Raw genomic sequence first — 19,814 nt, forward strand, 5'->3', positions numbered from 1 at the left:
TTCAGGCCAGCAGGACCTGAGTCCTTGATCAAAACTAAAAATGAATGAATGAATGAATGAATGAAAGCTTAAAAGTTAAAAAAAAAAAAGTCTCTATAAGCCTGTTGTAGGGATGACAGAGTGTTTTTCTGGCTCCTAAAGCTGTCGCTAATGATAACTTTAGGAGGCTATGGCACCTAAGCCTCTAAGTCCTAAAAAGCTACTTCACATTCTGAAATGCTTTAGGGAAAAAAACCAATTACAAAGGTGGACTACAGATCATCATCAATACGGACACTAAAAATAATAACGACTATACAGACACTACAGATAATTAACATACAAAGAAGATAAATATAACTTATTCTTTCCTATACTTATTCTCCTAGTCAGCTTAAAGGTAAAATTACTATATATAATAGTCTATAAAGTAGAAATTCTTAATTCAAAGGCAGAAGATCACAATATGATCTATATATATAGCACACATACATACAACCATACAAAATACATAGAAGTCAGAACAACACATCTACTGGTACAACTAGTCTGTAAGTTTATTAAATTTCTTTTTCTATTATCTATTGTTTTTTTTTTAAAGAAACATTTTATTGAGCACACAGTAGTGCTTATGCCTAATTTGATAAATTTCTAAAATGGCAAAAATGAAACAACTATTTACTATCTACAAAGACACACGCTGCCAGGTATGGTGGATTATACTTGTTATCTTGGCACTCCAGAGACAGGTAGAAGAAAAGCTGTGAGTCTAAGACAAGCTTAGGCTACAGCGAAATACCCTGTCTCAAAAACAAAACAAAGCCAAAGGAAAAAACTCCACCTGCCTACTATACCTTAAAAGAGTAGAAATAAAGAAACTTTCACTGGAATACCAAGATGGATCAGCGGGTTTAAAGCAGTTGCCTGACCTGAGAACTGACTCTTTAAAGTTGTCCCAATGCCTGTCCTCTCGATGTGTACCCTGTCACTCTAGTACTGCACTCCCACTCATGCATTGTAAACATATTAGTAATAAATAAAATTTATTTTAAAAAAGGAAATTTTTATCACAAAAAATCTAGATAAAAGTAAAATTTTTTATAAAAGAATATTAGAAAACAGGCAAAAGAGAACATAAATCAAGGACAGCTTAACAAAATTCAAGAATGCTGATACTTTCATACAAAATAAACATGTTAAGGCAACACTATCATCAAGATGTAAGTCATAAACCAAATTACAAGAGTTTCAAAGGAATGATCTTCACCCTAAGATTTCACTAGTGCTATTTTCTAAAGTAGCCAAGACCGGACAATAACTGGGGACAGGATATGGGGCTGAAGACTGCCTAGATTCAGGATGTAACTAACTGGTAGAATGCTTGCCCTCTCACTGGAAGAGGAGGGCCTACAGTCTACTTAATCAGAACTACTGATTCACCAAAGTTAGAGCTCTCTACCAAATTTTAGCCACTTGTCTCTGAAAGGACAGTACATGTATAAAGAACTTCAGTGTTCAGTAAAAATTCTAGGACTGAACACATAACATATACAAGCTAGTATTATTTTTACACCAAACCAACTTTAATACAAGTTATTTTTGATGTTTACTAAACAAGCCTCAAACAAAGGTTTGCTCCAACCAAACAATTATGTCTTTATAGTTAACATAAGTCTATTCTTGAAGCTAGCAAGAGAAAACTGTTTAAATATATTAAGAATGCTTTTCCACAAAAAATAGAACAGAAATAGAAATGTTCCCTACTCACCTTCAGTACGAAGAAATTAAGAGGAAAATAACAAAACAACATGCTTAAAGGCTGAAATTACAAGTTCAACAGTCATCTGACAGCTGGGGAACCTGCATAAGACTGAACTAGACTCAATGAATATAAGTGACAATGATGTGGCTGGGGTAATATGAGACCCATTCCATATGGAGAAATACCTTGCTCAGCCTAGATGGAGCGGGGTGTGGGTGGGGTGCCTGGGTCCTGCCTCAACAAGATGATGGGACAGACTTAGTAGACTTCCTAGGGGAGGCCTTATCCTCTCTCCGAGGAGCAGATGGGAGGTGGAGTAGGGAGTAAGTGGGGAGGGGCGGGAAGAGGGGGGAGAAACTAGGATTGGAATATAAAGAATTAAGTTAATAAATTTAAAAAATATTTTAAAATATTAATGTAATGCACAAAAAAAGTTCAGCTGTCTCCATTTCTTTTTAAACCTGGAACTCAAATTCAGTTGGCATACTGAAGAACTGAAACAAAAAGTCTTACCTTAAGGCTTTCCTCAGTGTTTCTATACAGGCCACTATGATCTTGGGGTTCTTGTTATCCAGGCCCTTTAAGAGCTCTTCTTGTACAGACTCTCCTTTTTCAATCTCTATGTACATGAGGCAAATCTCTATGCCCAACTCCTTGGCTTTGGCTTTTGGTTGGTTGAAGACTTTACTTACAACACCTGATACAACTTCTCCAGTGGTTCTGTAAATGCCACACACACACAGATGTTTAAATAAAGAGATAAATCCTAAACTATCCACAAAAGACATGCTTCACTACAATTTCATTTTGTAAATGTAGAAAATTAAAAATAGGAAATTTTTCCTAGACATTCCTTGCAATCTTTTTTGTTTTTCCGAGACGGGTTTCTCTGTGTAGCTCTGGCTGTCCTGGAACTTGCTTTGTAGACCAGGCTGGCCTCGGACTCACAGAGATCCACCTGCCTCTGCTCTCGAGTACTGGGATTAAGAGCTTGCACCATGACTGCCCCACCATCCCTTGTAATCTTACAATACAGAAATACATCTATCCTTGCAGAACTTCTTTGGAGTGTAAGTATGTGTGGCTGTCTTACATGTGGGTATATAAACATACTCTATAAAGCAGGATTATAGAATGTTTGCTTTTTCAAACACTTAAGTTAGTTTAGACATTTTAAAGAAAATTGATTCACACAATGGAGAGGATATATCTTTAATAAGGAAACCCGGGGCTGGAGAGATGGCTCAGAGGTTAAGAGCACTGACTGCTCTTCCAGAGGTCCTGAGTTCAATTCCCAGCAACCACATGGTGGCTCACAATCATCCATTATGAGATCTGGTGCCGTCTTCTAGTGTGCAGATATACATGGGAGCACAATGTTGTATACATAATAAATAAAATCTTTTAAAAAAAAATAAGAAAAGCCTCCTCAACTTTTCAGCAGAACGTCATAGTAACTGTCTTGTAAATTAAATAAATCTGTAATTCTGGGAGCAAGAAGAATCAAGTAGGTTAGGGAGCATTTGTCAAAAACACAGTTTCTAATATGAAAAGAAAAATAAAATAAAAAAGCAATCATTTTGTTAACATTGGTTACAGTTAACCAAACTGTCAAACTGATGAAGTAAACACTTCTTTCTTGTATAACTAAAGGTCTCAACTGTTTGTGTGTGCAAGTTCTTTCTCATGGATGACATAGAGACTAGACTTAGAAAAATCAAATTAATAGAATACAGGAAAGTGAGTGAATAGAAACTTCATATCTTGGAAATTACAGTTGTGAGCTGCCATGTGGGTATGGGGAATTGAACCTGGGTCCTTTGGAAGGTGTGTGCCACCAACGCCCAGCGTAAGTTTGTTTTTTAATAATTATTTTTTATAATTTTTTTATGTGCTTTGGTTGTTTTACCTGCATGGATGCCTGTGTGAGGGTGTCAGAGCTTAAGAGTTATAGACAGTGTGAGCTGCCATGTGGGTCCTGGGTATTGAACTTGGGTCCTCTAGAAGAGCAATCAGTGCTCTTTACCACTGAGGCATCTCTCCAGCCTGATAATTCTAAGTTTTAAAAGGAGTTTTTCATAATGCCCAGTTGTCTTCAGTGAGGCTCTCACACTTCCTTTGCAATGACATTATAGTAACTACTTTTAAAAGTTACTAAGGTTACTTTAGGTTTTGAATAATTCTCATCTAAAAAGCTCAAAAGGAAAAACAGGGCCAGCTAGATGGCTCTACATGAATAGATACCTGTTACTAAGCCTGACATAAATTCAATCTCTGGGACTTACATAGTGGTCAAAGAAAGAACTGATTTCTACAAGTTATCTCTCCTCTGACTTCCACATGTACCCAAATACACAGAGAAATCAACATTTATTCTCCTTTAGAGATTTCATGTGCCATTCAGACTAATTAAAGACAACGAAAGACTTTTGCATATAAATTTATCTATGTAGCACTAAACAGAGATGTTTATAGAATATTAGGAAAGAAACTACTTACTTTCCTGCAACGTGGGCATTTTCAACATAGACAAGTGCAGCTTCTAGCCCTTTCAACTGAACCACAGCGTTGGAATCAGTGACAAATTTTTTGATTAATCCTAAGTATTTGGACCATTCAGGGCTTTTTTCATCCTTTATTTTCTGGAAGATCTTCAGAGCCTCTTCATAACCACTTAATCTTGCTTTCCACAACTAAAAGAAAATTAGCATTTTGAAATGAGGTTATTATTCAGTAATAATCTGGAAAAGAAGCAAAAGAATATTCCATACCAGAAAATTTGAACAAAATACACCATATAACAGGAAAAAAGAAAGGAATTTAAGAAATTCAGACAATTTAAAAAAAAAAAAAAAAGGTAGTCAAAAAAATCTGGGTCTTTTTGTTGTTTTCTGGAACAAGGTCTCTCTCTAGAACTCACTATGAAGACCAGGCTGTCCTTCAACTCATAGAAATCCACCTGCCTCTGCCTCCCCAGTGCTGGGATCAAAGGCATATGCCACCAAGTCCAACTCCAACAAGTTTAAGAATATTTTGCTGGGGGGCTGGATAGATGGTTCAGAGGTTAAGAGCACTGAATGCTCTTCTAGAGGTCCTGAGTTCAATTTCCAGCAACCACAGTGTGGCTCACAACCACCTTGAATGAGAGCTGCTGCCCTCTGCTGGCATGAAGGCAGAAGACTGTATACATAATAAATAAACAAAATCTTAAAAACAAAACAAAAAAAAAAAAAAGAAAGAAAAAGAAAAAAAAAAAGAATATTTTGTCAAGGCTATCTAAAAATGAATCCACAGCAGGGCCATGTGGATGGCACAGACAAATGGCTCAGTGAGTAAGGACACCTGATGTGCAAGTCTGATGACCTTAGTTTGATTCCTGAGCTCATCTCACAATAACCTTTGAGAGAACCTTCTCAAAGGTATCCCCTGATTTCCATATGTAGACACACACATAAAAAATTTTAAATTTAAAAATAAACTACAGATGGGTGGTGGTGGTGCACACCTTTAATCCCAGCACTCAAGAGGCAGAGGCAGAGGCAGTCTGTGAGTTCGAGACCAGCCTGGTCTACAAAATCAAGTTCCAGGACAGCCAGAGAAACTTTGTCCAGTGGTGGTGGTGGTGGTGGGGTAATATACAACTTTCAAGTCATTACAAATGTTTCTTAATTTATATTCAAGCATTATTACTAACATAAAGGTCTCTCACAGTTTGTGTGTTGAATAATGGGACTACATTTAATAAAGCTATTTTGGGATGTTATGGAAACTTTAGCAGGTAAGGCCTTGCTGGAGGAAATGTCACTGGAGGTTTATTCTGGGAGTGCTATATCTTGCCCTGCCTGACCTCTTTGTATATTCTCATTTTCTGCTTTCTAACTGCTATGAGGTGAGAAGTTCCCCTACTATATGTTCCCAGTGCCATTATCTCTGCCCAAGTGATTGGGCCAGGAACCACAGATTGATTCCTTTGAAAATAAATTCTCCTTTAGGTTGTTCTCTTAAGTGTTGAGTCCCTTTCAAGTAACACACAAACATACAAATAAGCTTAAAATTAGCAGTGTTAAGTTTTAAAAGAAGAAGGGACATGGCAATATGAAAACGTATAGAATAAAAGCCTCATTTTGTCATGGCATTAAAAAGTTTACCCAGTGGGAGGCAGAGGCAGGCGGATCTCTATGAGTTGGAGACCAGCCTGGCCTACAAGAGCCAGTTCCAGGACAGCCTCCAAAGCCACAGAGAAACCCTGCCTCGAAAAACAAAACAAACAAACAAACAAACAAAAAACAAAAACAAAAAAAGTTTACCCAGGGTTGGGGTGATGGTGGTGCACACCTTTAATCCCAGCACTTAGGAAGCAGAGGCAGGTGGATCTCTGAGTTCTAGGCCAGCCTGGTCTACAGAGTGAGGTCCAGGACAGCCAGGGATACACAGAGAAACCCTGTCTTAAAAAACAAAAAAAAAACAGATTTAAAAGAAAAAAAACTTTTTTAGGCAAGGTTTCCCTACATAGTCAAGGCTATCCTTGAACCCATAAACTTCTTGCTACTACCTTTCCTTCCTTCCCTTCCTTCCTTTTTCTTTCTTTCTCTCTCTCCCTCCCTCCCTCCCTTCATTTCATTTTATTTTTGAGGCAGAGTCTTACCATTTAACTCTGGACAGCCTGGATCTCACTATAGACAAGGCTAGCCTGTAACTCATAGAGATCCATCTGCCTCTGATAAGGTTTAAGGTGTGTGTTACCACATACAGCTCTTGACACTACTTTTCAAATCCTAGGGTTACATAAGCATGTTCAGCATTATTCCTGCTTTTATAAAGAAAAGAGAGGGCCAGGAATGTAGCTCAGTTGGTATAGTGCTTGCCTGGTATGCACATAGCCCTGGATTCAATAGCCAGCACCACATAAAACCAGGAGCAGTGGAGCATGACTCTAATCCAGGCAAGGAGGATCAAAAACTCAAAGCCATTTTCAACTACATGCTGAGTATGAGGCCAGTTTAGGCTACATGAAGCTCATCTTTAGAAGGGAAAGAAAGATTCTGCTCATTCTTAGAGAAATAACCGAAATGATTTGGGAGAGAGAAGCAACAAGTGGGACAACCAAATTTGTAGTTTAGACACTAATAAACAATTAGGTGTGTCTCCTCAATACTACATTAGATCAGAGAGACAAATGACACAATATGACTGAAAAACAGAAGCTCTATATTTGCTTAAAAATATATTTACTTAAATATATTTTGCAGCAGGTGCTATGCTCATAGAAAAGAACTTATCTTTGTAAAGATTTATTTATTTTGTATATGAGTGCTGTCTTCTGAAGGTACAATTTCATGCCAGAAGAGAGCATCAGATCCCACTATGGATGATTGTGAGCCACTATGTGGTTGCTGGGAACTGAACTCAGGACCTCTGGAAGAGCAGTCAGTGCTCTTAACTGCTGAGCCATCTCTCCAGCCCCCCCCCCACCAAAAGAACTTTTCTAAGGACAGAAAAATGCTTAAGTTATTATAAAATGCTTTTAAATAGTTATTTATTTTTAAAAGATTTCTATTTTTATTATTTGTGTGTGTGTGTGTATGTGTGTCTGTATATCTTGAGTATATATGCAGGTGTCGTGGAGCCTGTAAGAAGGCATCAGATTCCTTGGAGCTGGAGTTACAAGTGATTGAGAGCCACCTGATATGGGTGCGAAGAACCAAACTCAGGACTTCTACAGAAGCAGCAAGTTCTTTTAACCACCAAGCCATCTCTCCAATTCTGCTTTTAAGCATCTAAAATAAAAACTGAAATCCTAAACCTTAACTAAAGAACTTAAATTAAAAGAACTATTAAAAAAGTAATATAGCCAGGTGTAGTAGTACATGCCTTTAGTCCCTGGACTCAGGAGGAAGAGGCAGGTATATCTCTGCGAGTTCAAGGACAGCCTGGTGTACATAGTGAGATCCAGGACAGACAGGGCTATGTAGAGAAACTGTGTCTTAAAAAAATAAAAAAAGAAGGAAGGAAGGGAGGGAGGGAGGGAGGGAGGGAGGGAGAGAGGGACTAACCTGTGAATTTTAAGTAGAAATTTATAAGAAAGGAAATGGAATTTTCTACTAACTGGTAGACATTTGTTTTAAAAATGGACAGGCATGGTGAGTCATACCTTTAATTCCAGCATTTAGCAAACTGAGGCAGGAAGACTGTCTCAGCTACATAGTCAAATTCTGTCTCTAATTTAAATAAATAAATTTAAATAAAAGTAACCACAAACATAATAAGAGAAAATGGAATAATTGAAAAAGATAACTGCTAATGATATGAATCAGAAATTATCTATTAGTTTAAAATTATCCATAATTAAAAGATGGCTAGCCTCAGAAGGTACAGATACTGGAATATACATTATATATACTGGAGAATCTGAAAAATGCTAAACATCCAGGGCGAACTAGACTGCAAATGAAAAAGCTACCCAACTTGCCACATTTTTTTTTCCTTCCAAGACAGGGTTTTTCTGTGTAACTCTGGCCATCCTAGAACTCAGAGATCTGCCTGCCTCTGCCTCCCAAGTGCTAGGATTAAAAGTGTGCCTCACAACCGCCTGGCATAATTTGTCGATTTTTAAAGATATGGGGGTTCTCTATACAGCGCTGGTTGCCCTGGAACTCACTCTGTTGGCCAGATTGGTCTTGCACTTAGACCCAAATGCCTCTGCCTCCCGAGTGCTGGGATGAAATGGAAACAAATTTTATCAAGCTAGAGATACCTTATTTTGTGTTTGTGGGGAGAGTATACATGGGGTGCCTGTGTGAGTAAAGGTACACATGTGCCAGGGTGTATGTGTAGAGATCACAAGACAATTTTCGGGGTAGTTTATCTCCTTCTACCCCGTTTTTTTTTTTTTTTTTTTTTTTTTAAGATTTATTTATTTGGCCGGGCAGTGGTGGTGCACGCCTTTAATCCCAGCACTTGGGAGCCAGAGGCAGGCGGATCTCTGTGAGTTGGAGACCAGCCTGGTCTACAAGAGCTAGTTCCAGGACAGTCTCCAAGGCCACAGAGAAACCCTATCTCGAAACATAAAATAAAAAAGATTTATTTATTATGCATACAGTGTTCTGCCTGCATGTATGTATGCTTGTAGGCCAGAAGAGGGCACCAGATGTCATTGCAGATGGTTATAAGACACCTGGTGGTTGCTGAGAATTAACTCAGGACCTCTTAACTTCTGAGACATCTCTCCAGCCCCTACCCTGTTTCTGAAGCAGAGTCTCTTTTGTTTTTGCACTGCATATTCTAGGATAGCCAGCTTTTGAGCTTCTGGAAGATTTGTCTCTCTCTACCCCCCATCTAACCACAGGGTGCTAGGATTACAAATTCAAGCCATGGCACCCAGCCTTTTGCATAGATTTTGGGTTTAGAACTTAGGTCTTCAGGCTGGAGCAGCAAGTGTTCTTATTTACTGAACCATTTCCCTCAGGTTTTGTTTTGTTTTGTTTTTTGACATAGGGTCATGTAGTCAAAGCTGGCCAAGAATTTGCTATGTAACCCACCAACTGGCTTGAACTCCTGATTCTCCTGCCTCCACCTCCCAAGTACTGGAATTACAGGTGTACACACTTAGGTAGAGACATAAAATAACATGCCATCAATGTTTTACATTCTAAGTAAAGTAATAGTATAAATGCTGACAAAACAAGTTAATGACAATAAAATTTAAGTTCTAGAAGTCTTACCTTGTGTTCACATTTCTGATCAACTGGTAGTTTCAACCACTCACTGTCATCTCCCATTGTGCTTCTAGTTTTTTCTTGGAGTTAAAAGTAGTTCCTAGTCAGATAAAAGTAGATAGTAGATACTCGTTAACTCAAATAACTAAGTAGTCTCTTAACAACAAAAATAGTTTTTCTTGGGTTATTATCATGCATTTATAAATAAGAGTTAAAAATTCTTTGATCAGATGTCTACTCTTAATTCTATGACTAGAACACTTTGTTCCTCTTCTTTTTTTTGGGGGGGGGGTTGGGGTTTCAAGACAGGATCTAACTATGTCTGGCCACCCTCAAATTCAGAAATCTACCTGCTTCTGCCTCCTGCTAGCTAGAATCAAAGGCATGTGCCACCACACCTGGCTAATAGAGCATTTTTTGTGTTTGTTTTGAGACAGGATTTCTCTATGTAGCCCTGGCTGTCTTGAAACACAATCAATAGAGTGGGCTGGGACCTGGAACTCAGAGATCTGCCTGCCTTGCCTCCTGAGTGCTGGGATTAAAGGCATGTACCACCACTGACCAGCACAGAAATTTTCTTAATGAGAAAAATTAGGAGGCAGATGTAGAAGGTTAATAGTTCAAGATCAGCCTCAGCTAAATTTGGTACATTTGAGAGCATCCTGAGTTACTTAAGACATGTCTCAAAAACCAAAACAATAACAAAAAAACCACTATTTTTTTCAAGTGAGAAATATATGACCAAGAATTTGATGGATAGATGGAAGGAAGGAAGGAAGGAAGGAAGGAAGGAAGGAAGGAAGGAAGGAAGGAAGGAGCCATTAATAGAATATGGGCAACCAAAATATCACACCCAAATATCAACTTCTTTGGCATATTTCTATTTGGTTACAAAAAAGAAAATAGGTTCAGACACATAATAGCTCTGAAAAGCTGACATCTTTTTATAAAAGAAATCTCCACACACAGAGGAAGCCCTACGTTAGCAAACAGGGATTTGTTCACCTTTGGTAGTTCCCATCTCTGTCCAAAACAGGATACTGGATTTTCTCATAGATGAGACTAGTGCTCCATACTTGGGCCACACACAGATTGTCATAGATGTCATCTATTCTTCAAAGGACAGTTTATCTGACTTTATTTGTGTAACAGATCAAGCATTTATTTACTATGCGTTCCTCCTCTCGTCCCTAAAAATGTCAAGTCTCTATTCATTTCTATAACTTAGAATGCTATAAAAATTTCAATTATTTCCCCTGTATTCGTTTAAGAAATGCATATTCCTTACTGTTAATTTGTCTATTATTGGTTTCATACATTTATGTATCCTTCAGAGACTATAAAGACATTTTCTCTCTCTCTTTCTTTTTTGGTTTTTCAAGACAGGGTTTTCTCTGTGTAGCCCTGGCTGTCCTGGAAACCACTCTATTAGACCAGGCTGGCCTTGAACACAGAGATCACCTGCCTCTGTCTCCTGAGTGCTGGGATTAAAGGCATGCACTACCACCACCTGGCTCCTAAAGTTTCTTATAGAAAATTATTTATATGAGCCAGGCATGGTGATACACTTGTTATCCTAGCCCTCAGGAAGCTGAGGTATGAAACCTTGTCTTAATACAAAACAACAGACTAGAATAGAACCTGGATATGGTGGCTCAAGCCTGTAATCCTAGCACCCATGATGCTGAGGCAAGAGAATGAAGGCCAGCTTGGGTGCGAGTTTGAAGTCAGACTGTACTAGATTGAGACTTCTAGGAAGGAAAGAGGGAGGGAAGGGAGAGAAAGAGGGGGAGCAATATCATTACAGATAAATCTCAATACTACCTAGCTTTCTACCTAGTCCTGTAAAATACAAATCTAACCACTGCTTATACAAACTAGTAAATGATTAAGTCCATAAATGATAAACCTTTTTTTGCTGCTGTTTTTAAGACAGTCTCACTATGTAGTCTTGGCTAGCACAGAGCTTGCTTACATTTAGACAGGCTGGCCGAGAACTCACAAAAATTCAGTTGCCTTCCATCTCACAAGTGCTAGGACTAGAAGTGTGAGCCACCACGTGTAGCTTAAACCATTTTAAAAATATTTTTATTTATGTGTCTGTGTTGGGGATGTGTGTGTCTCTGTGGAGATCAGAAGATGTCAGATTCCCTAGAGTTGGAGTCACAAGACAGTTGTAAACTGCCTGACATGGGTGATGGGACTGAAATCAGGTCCTCTGGAAGAGTCGTATCACTGAAACATCTCTCTGGCCTCATATTTAATCAACTTTTAGCAAGGCTTATAGTCAATATACCTTTAGCAACTTATGCTTTCCATTAGGAACACTTTCTTTCTGACTGTGATATGTTACTGAAGAAACATTACCATTTACTTTACGAAATACATAAAAAGTATTAAAATGAAAGTTTACTACCAGTTAGCAATTAAAATGAGCACAGTATATAAATCACAAAAAAGGGAGGCTGGAGAGATGGCTCAGAGGTTAAGAGCACTGACTGTTCTTCCAGAGGTCCTGAGTTCAATTCTCAGCAACCACATGGTGGCTCACAACCATCCGTCCATCTGTTATGAGATCTGGTGCCCTCTTCTGGTGTGCAGATATACATGGAAGCAGAATGTTGTATACATAATAAAAACTTTTTTAAAATCACATAAAAAAAAACAAGGATACTCCTCTTTTAATCTGTGCTTTGTTTTTGGCCTAGGTTGCCTCTGAACTCACTATGTAGCTGAGGATAATCTTAAAGTACTGATCCTTCAGCCCCACCTCTCAAATGCTGACATTTTAGGTACATGCCACTATGCTTTTTGGCAAATGCAAATGTTTTCATGTTTTTGAGAATATAACTCAACACCCACATGTCACTTCATTCTGTGAAAATACCACAATCAGCAATCTTACTAAGCTTTTAACTACTGAGACACCTCTGCAGCCTCTCAAAGTCCTGAAGATGTATTAATCCATCTGTGTTTACATCAACTGTTCAAGGGAAGCTCCCCCCGCACCCCACATACTAGGTTCACAAAGATTAGGTTACTTGCCAAAACAACAAAACTGGTACACAGTGGGACTACACTCAAAGTCTTTTTTTCTTTACACTTTATTTCTTCCCATCAAACAGAAGGAAACATCCCAGAAAAAAAAAAAAAACAAACAAACAAACAAAAAAACTTAAAAACAAAGACTAGATCATAATAGTTTACTAGAATAAGTAGAGCTATACTTCAGACTTCTTTCCCAAATCTCCATGTCTGGGTAAAACAGCAGTGTTTTTTAACAGAAGTTAAACCTCAAATTCAGCAACCATGAACTCGGTTAGTATTTCTGGATTAAAGGAATGCACCACCACCACACCCAGCTTAAATCTATATCACTTTTTCTTCTTTTGAGACAGGGTCTCATAATTCAAGCAGCTCTGGCTGGCCTGGAATTTGGATGTAGAACAGGCTGAACTCAAATTTACAGAAATCCTCCTACCTTTGTTTCCCAAGTTCTAGAATAAAGGTGTGCACTACTATGCTCTGGTTCAATCACATTCTATGTAACAAACTCCTATTATGCTCATCTAAATAAAGGTTATCGCAGAGTCTATGAGCTGCTATCTTCTCACTCACCATTTTGTTTGTAAAATTTATATATGCTAGTCAAACTATGATTCAATGGTTAGGTGTAGCTCAATACTGGAGTGCTTGTCTAGTATGTTTGAGTCCTGTGTTCTTTCTCAACCCTGAAAACAAAATATAGTTCAGAGTCATGTGCTTGTAAACAAATTACTTTAAGAGATAAGCAGACATGAAAATAAACATTTAGAAACTTGTGTAGCATCAATTCTAACCTCTTTTACTGTAGCAGGTTTATTTAGCAAAGAGTACATGTTGTGGTAGTTTGAATGTAATTGGCCCCCATAATCCCATAATCTCAGGGAGTGGCACTATTAGGAGGTATGGCTTTGTTAGAGTGGGTATAGCCTTGTTGCAGGAAGTATGTCACTGTGGGGGCAGGTTTTGAGGTTTCATATACTCAGGATACCACCAGTCAGTCAATTTCCTGTTGCCTGGGAGATGTAGCAGTCTCAGCTCCAGTACCACCTCTGCTACATGCTGCCATGCTCTCTGCCATGATGGACTGAACCTCTGAATTATAAGCAAGCCACCACAATTAAATGTTTCTTTTATAAGGTTGCCATGGTCATGGTGTCTCTTCTTAACAATAGTAAACCCTAACTAATACAAGTGTAAGTTCAACAAGGAAAGTAAAAGAATGTACAGTGAGGCTGTGAAGTAATCAAGGGTAGACCTTGAATGTCCTTCTAAGCAAATGTTAAACACTTTAGACATGGTAGAACAGTAAAAGGAGACTTTGAAGAATTGTTGGTAAAATTACATTTGCTAACAAATTTGTATGTCTCTTTTCTCAGTCAGTGGCTTGTTTTTCAATTCATTGATTGATTAACTGACTGATGACTGACCGCAATGCTGGGAAAATTCCTGGCCTCATGCATTCTAGGTCAGTGCTCCACTGAGCTACAGCCCCAGTCAAACCTGTATTTTACAAAGAGGGGCTAGAGTTGTGACTTGGTTGGTAGAGAGTTTGAAAAATCTTGGGGTCAATCCTTACACTGCAAAATCCCAGTGTAGTGGTACACCTGTAATTCAGGAGGAAGAACAGGAGACCAAGGTCACCCTCAACTACACAGGCAGTTGCAGAACAGTCTGGAATACATGAACCCATCTCAAAAACAAAGGCCATATAATATAAATGCAAACAATGACTTGAAAAACAGTAAAAAGAGAAGTAAAGCAGTCGAAAGGCTATGAAAAGTTTAAATGAAGGATGATGGCAGCCTGGACCTAAGAGAAAAGTCATGTTCTAAGTACCTGAACATTTCTTTAACTGAGCTCCAATTAAAGGATGGAAAAGGGATTTTAGAGAAGCCGAGTTAAAATGTATGTTAGAGCAGTGTAGACATAGGCAGCAGTTGGGGATTCAAGCTTGGAGCACCAAAGAGACATATGAGTTAGAGATTCAAAATTAGGAGTGTCAAAGACATATGTAGCTAAAACAAGGACAGTGGATGCCAATATTGAGGATGAGCACAGAGTGAGAAGACCAAGGTTAAATTAGCCATTTAGCAGACAGGCAGAGCTTGGGTAGTGCTGCATGCCTATACTCCCAGGATTCAGGAGGCAGGAGCAGGAAAACTATAAATTTGAGACTACAGATCTTATTTTAACAAACAAAAAGGAACAACCCTCTAGTTCCAACAACAACAAAATGCAGAAAAGGAGCCCTACAGTTCACCATGTACAGTGCTGCCTATCACACACACAATCAATAAACACTAGCTAAGAAAATAAATAATATATATACATATACATACACATATATGCATACATACATATACACACTCATCCCCAAAGTAGTAATTCATCAAATTTCAGCTTTTGTTCTTGAGTTTTTTGTTTTGTTTTGTTTTTTTGTTTTTTCCAGACAGGGTTTCTCTGTGTAGCTTTGGAGCCTATCCTGGCATTCGCTCTGGAGACCAGGCTGGCCTCGAACTCACAGAGATCTGCCTGCCTCTGCCTCCCGAGTGCTGGGATTAAAGGTGTGCGCCACCAACGCCCAGTCTTTATGATGTACTATTTTATCTTGGAATCTAAATTTTAAAAACTATTCTGTTATTTTCAAAACCACTGCAGATTTGAAAAGAGGTCTGGGATAAGTTTCTTAGGTAACATGAGGAGTTAGTAACATATGTAGAAAAGTAAGAATAATAATACTCTACATTATTGTGTGAATTTTTTGTTTTGTTTTTCGAGACAGGGTTTCTCTGTATTGTTCTGGAGGCTGTCCTGGAACTTGCTTTGTAGAGTAGGCTGGCCTTGAATTCACAGAGATCCACCTGCCTCTGCAGATTAAAGACATGAGCCACCAACGCCCAGTCTATTGTGTGAGTTAGTTTACATAAAATTCCTGGAGATCAGATACTTAGCATCTAGCTCAAAGGCTCAAAAATAAAATTTGTTATCATCTGTCACTCATAATTTGAAAGCATTTATTTCACTCCAAATTTTATTTGACTTTAATTTACAATTTTATAGAATTCAAACACTCAAAAGTGAATTTAGTTTTTAAAAAATTTGCTTGTGATACTTTAATCAATAAATGAAACTGAACATCTGATAAACAAAGTATACTACACATAATACATAAACCCCTTAATAGTTTTGTTTTTCAAGACAGAGTTTCTTTGTGTAGCCTCAGCTGTCTTGGAGCTAGCTCTAGAGACCAGGCTTTCCTTGAATTCAAGAGATTCATCTGCCTCTGCCTCCCAAGTTTTGGGATCAAAGCGTGCATCACTACTCAGATACTTTCTTTACTTTTACTGGTGCATTGGCCAAATAAAGAAATAAAGCCAGTTCCACGCCCCCCTTTTAGACAGTCTCACTAGATAGCTCAAGCTAGCCTCCTAATTCACAATTTTCCTGACTCAGCTTCTCATTTTATGGGATTATAAACGTGTGCCACCACATCTAGCTGTTATTTGTTTGCCATTAAAGCGACTATAGGAAAGCCATTCTTTGTCATCCTGTGCAAATAATAATTAACAATTAGCATAAAGGAGGACATGCTCTGAGGTTCAGAATTTATTTAGAAAGTAATGAAGAAACACAATCTGTATAATTGGAATATTGTAAAACAAAGCCTCACAGCTTCACAAAAGGTTAAAGGCCTAGATAATCTCCCCTTAGAGAAAAGAAATATATAGCACTAATTAAGACCAAATAAGCATTAATAACCAGAAAGAAAAACCTAAATATATATCAACTGATAAACAGATAACTAAAATGTGAACTAATACAGTGAAATATTAGGAATACAAGGAAACAAAATACGGATAAAACTTACAGCATGGATGAACCTTGACAACATTATGCTAAATCACAGGACTCTATAGTATGATTCCATTTTTATAAAATGTCCAAAACAGTTTTTTTTTTTTAAGTAAGATTAGTAAATGCCTAGAACTTGAATATCTGAAAGTATTGGGGGAAAAGGGTGTAAGAGTTTCTTTTGGAGATAATAGAAATACCCAAGGTATATTTTGGTTTTCTTGGGGGTACGAAGGGGTGGTGGTATTGGTTGAATATATTAGGCAAGCACTCTACTACTGAGTTATATCCCTTGGCTTCTTTTGAAAGTAATGGAAATGTTCTTAAATTGTGGTGATAGCTACATAAAAACTAACCAAGCTTACTAACAAAAGTCTTGAGATGATAAACCATGATGTCCTTAAGTTCAAAACAGCACAAGTAACATATATAAACAAACAGCTATAATATAAAATAAAATACACTATATATGGAAAGTGCCATAAACAAGGGCAAATACATCTTACAAGAATTCAGAATAGGAAATTCTCAGTTACAACCTCATGGCATTTGAACTCAATGATGAATGGTAGATTAAAAAAATTTTAATGAGTAGTAGCAGGGAATGGTGGTAAACACCTTTGATTTCAACATTTGGGAAACTGAGGCAAAAAGAGGGTTATGAGTTTGAGGCCAGCATGGGCTACAAATATTGTCTCGAAAAAGAGGAGGAACATGTGGAAAAGAAATAATTCTATATTTAGGAAATATTAAAGGCAAAGCTTTGAAGTCAGAAAAGTACTAACACATTTACAGAGACCCCCTAAGAGTAAAATCAGAGGGATTAAGGTCAGAGGATGGAGGTAACAATTAATAATAAAAAATCTACTTTAAAAGACACTTAGTAGGCCGGACGTTGGTGGCTCATGCCTTTAATTCCAGCCCTCGGGAGGCAGAGGCAGGTGGATCTCTGTGAGTTTGAGACCAGCCTGGTCTACAAGAGCTAGTTCCAGGACAGCCTTCAAAGCCACAGAGAAACCCTGTCTCCCCGAAAAAAAAAAAAAAAAAAAAAAAAAAAAAAAAAAAAAAGACACTTAGTAGAACAAATAAGAAAGTAGAGAAAGTAGAGGAAAGTAGAGGTTTCATTTGGGGAATGGTTTGTTTTCCATTTGAGACACGTATCTCAGTCTGGTTTTCAATTCCCAACTGTCTTTATACCTCCAAAGTGGTGGAATTACAGGCTGTATCACCATACATGATGAAAGTAGAGTTTGGATAGGAAATTATTACAATACCCCTCCAGGAGCCAGGACTAAATATCAACGGGAATGGAAAGAGTGGGCAGGGATACCGAAGGGAGTTACATTAAAGAGAAAGAATCAGCAAGTCTTTGCGGCTAAGGAGGTGAGAGCTGAGGGAAAAGGAGGCTCCAGTATCTAAGAGTTAGGGTAAAAAATGGTACCAATGAGAGAAAAACATGAGAGTTTTGAGTTATTTGTTTTTGGAGGAGTGAAAGAGAAGCTAGAAGTATGAGTCTGGCTTTAGACTACAGAAATGATCTTCAAGAGGGACAGGTGGTGAATACATTCAAATGGTACACACCTTTAACCCAGCACCTGGGAGGCAGAGGCAGGTGAGTTCGAGGCCAGCCTGGTCTATAAAGTTACACAGAGAAACCCTGTGTAAAAAAAGAAAGGAAAGAAGGAAGAAAAAAAAGGAAGGAAAGAAAGAAAAAAAAGATAGGAACACATTCAAGTGGCTAAAAATGTTAACACCAGGGATGAACAGATAGTTCTGGATTTTATATACAAAAAACACAAAGATGTTTATTAAGTACAGTTTGATGTTTTGCTTTAAATGCTAACAAAACTCTTCTGATACTGTGACTCCTATGATCTGGTCCCTATAAAAATATTCAGAAATTTCAAGTGGTTCAATGTTCCTAAGAGATTTTACCACTGCCTAAAACTGAGGCAAAGGCGCAAAGAGGTCAATGAAAAAAAAATTGTTCTACCAAAGAATTATTTATCTTATAATATGGATATATCTGGGCTGGAGAGATGGCTCAGAGGTTAAGAGCACCGACTGCTCTTCCAGGGATCCGGAATTCAATTCCCAGCAACCACATGGTGGCTCAAAACCATCCCTTATGCGATCTGGTGCCCTCTTCTGGTGTGCAGATATACATGGAAGCAGAATGTTGTATGCATAATAAATAAATATTTAAAAAAATAGTATTGATATATCTAGTGTCTCCAAAGACCTCAAATATGACAGTCTGTAGGGAGACACCCTAGCCCCGCCCAATAGTCCCGGGTCCACCTGGTACCTGCCCCAGGACTATTGGGCGGGGCTAGGGTGTTTAAAAGTTTCTGTGTTATATCAAGAAGCCAATTGCTGTAATACAGAATAAATAAAGAATAAGAGGACTATCTTTGTCTTTTGGCTTTTTCTTTCACACCCTCTCATAATTGTTGTTCGTCAAGGTTTGCCTTTCCCGGTACACATACATGAACAAGCGAACATTTCTCTGATGACACTTATGTTTGAGTCCCATACAGCCAACAAGAACCAGCCTGACAGCAATCCCTGCATGCTCCGGAAAAAGAATTGGACTACACCTCCCCGACTGCACTGGATTCAACTCTCTCCGTTTCGACTGACACTCCAACCAGAACCTTGAGTAATGACTTCAATCAAGTTGAGGATTTCAACGTAGATCTTCAATCAAACAAATCTCATCTAACATGGACTAGACATAACTCATTAGAGACTTTCCCTGTACTGGCATTTTTTTTTCTCACAGGGCCCCCACATGATTATCATCGTCCCATTTCAGCAGGAAGTAACCTAGAAGATGCTACGCCCCCGTTCCCCATATTGTGTATTAGGGTATTGTAAGTCTAGTTAAGAATACCTTCTTATTGTTTAGAGTTGGGATTGGAAGAAGGTGTTCAAGTTAGACACTTTTTCCACATGACTTTAAGACTTAGCTAGAATAGACATAGGATGTACCATAGCAGATTATTGTATCTTCTTGTATTTCACCCTTATGATTGTTAGTTTTGGATATTTTACACTATTAAGTTTTAATCCTCTTTTAGACTAAAAGGGGAATTGTAGGGAGACACCCTAGCCCCGCCCAATAGTCCTGGGACAGGTACCAGGTGGACCCAGGACTCGCCCATAAGGGCATGGTGAAGGAAAGCTGGGGTGACGTAAGGGAGCTTCTTAAGGGGCTGCACGTGGGGACCCTGGCCCCTTTTATTCTGGCCGCGCTTGCTGGGCTCTATAACCTAGCTCTGGCCTGTGTTTTGCCCTGGTGTCTTCTTGAATAAAGAAACTCTAATCGTTACAACAGTCTGTATTGTTGTTAGTAAAGGTTTACACATAAGTGAGGCGTTGGTGGCACAGGTCTTTAATCCCAGCCCTCGGGAGGCAGAGGCAGGTGGATCTCTGTGAGTTTGAGACCAGCCTGGTCT

At 38.4% G+C, this 19,814-nt stretch overlaps 1 protein-coding gene across 4 annotated transcripts in view; it reads right to left on the bottom strand.

The window, feature by feature from the left end:
* Ckap5 (cytoskeleton associated protein 5) overlaps positions 1–19,814 on the bottom strand; it is a 104,238-nt gene that overhangs the window by 68,731 nt on the left and 15,693 nt on the right. For 3 of the 4 annotated variants that reach the window (XM_027422520.2, XM_035446043.1, XM_027422522.2), the window contains exons 2-4: positions 9,463–9,556; positions 4,241–4,434; positions 2,255–2,461 (exon numbers count right to left, since the gene is read on the bottom strand). In XM_027422520.2, coding sequence (XP_027278321.1) covers positions 2,255–2,461; positions 4,241–4,434; positions 9,463–9,519 — 458 coding nt within the window. In that variant the 5' untranslated portion in view covers positions 9,520–9,556. Of the gene's footprint in view, positions 1–2,254; positions 2,462–4,240; positions 4,435–9,462; positions 9,557–13,074; positions 13,162–19,814 lie in introns of those variants that run through there. The other variant, XM_027422521.2, reaches the window with a different exon arrangement.

Source organism: Cricetulus griseus, chromosome 6, assembly GCF_003668045.3.
Source record: "Cricetulus griseus strain 17A/GY chromosome 6, alternate assembly CriGri-PICRH-1.0, whole genome shotgun sequence".
NCBI lineage: Eukaryota > Metazoa > Chordata > Mammalia > Rodentia > Cricetidae > Cricetulus > Cricetulus griseus.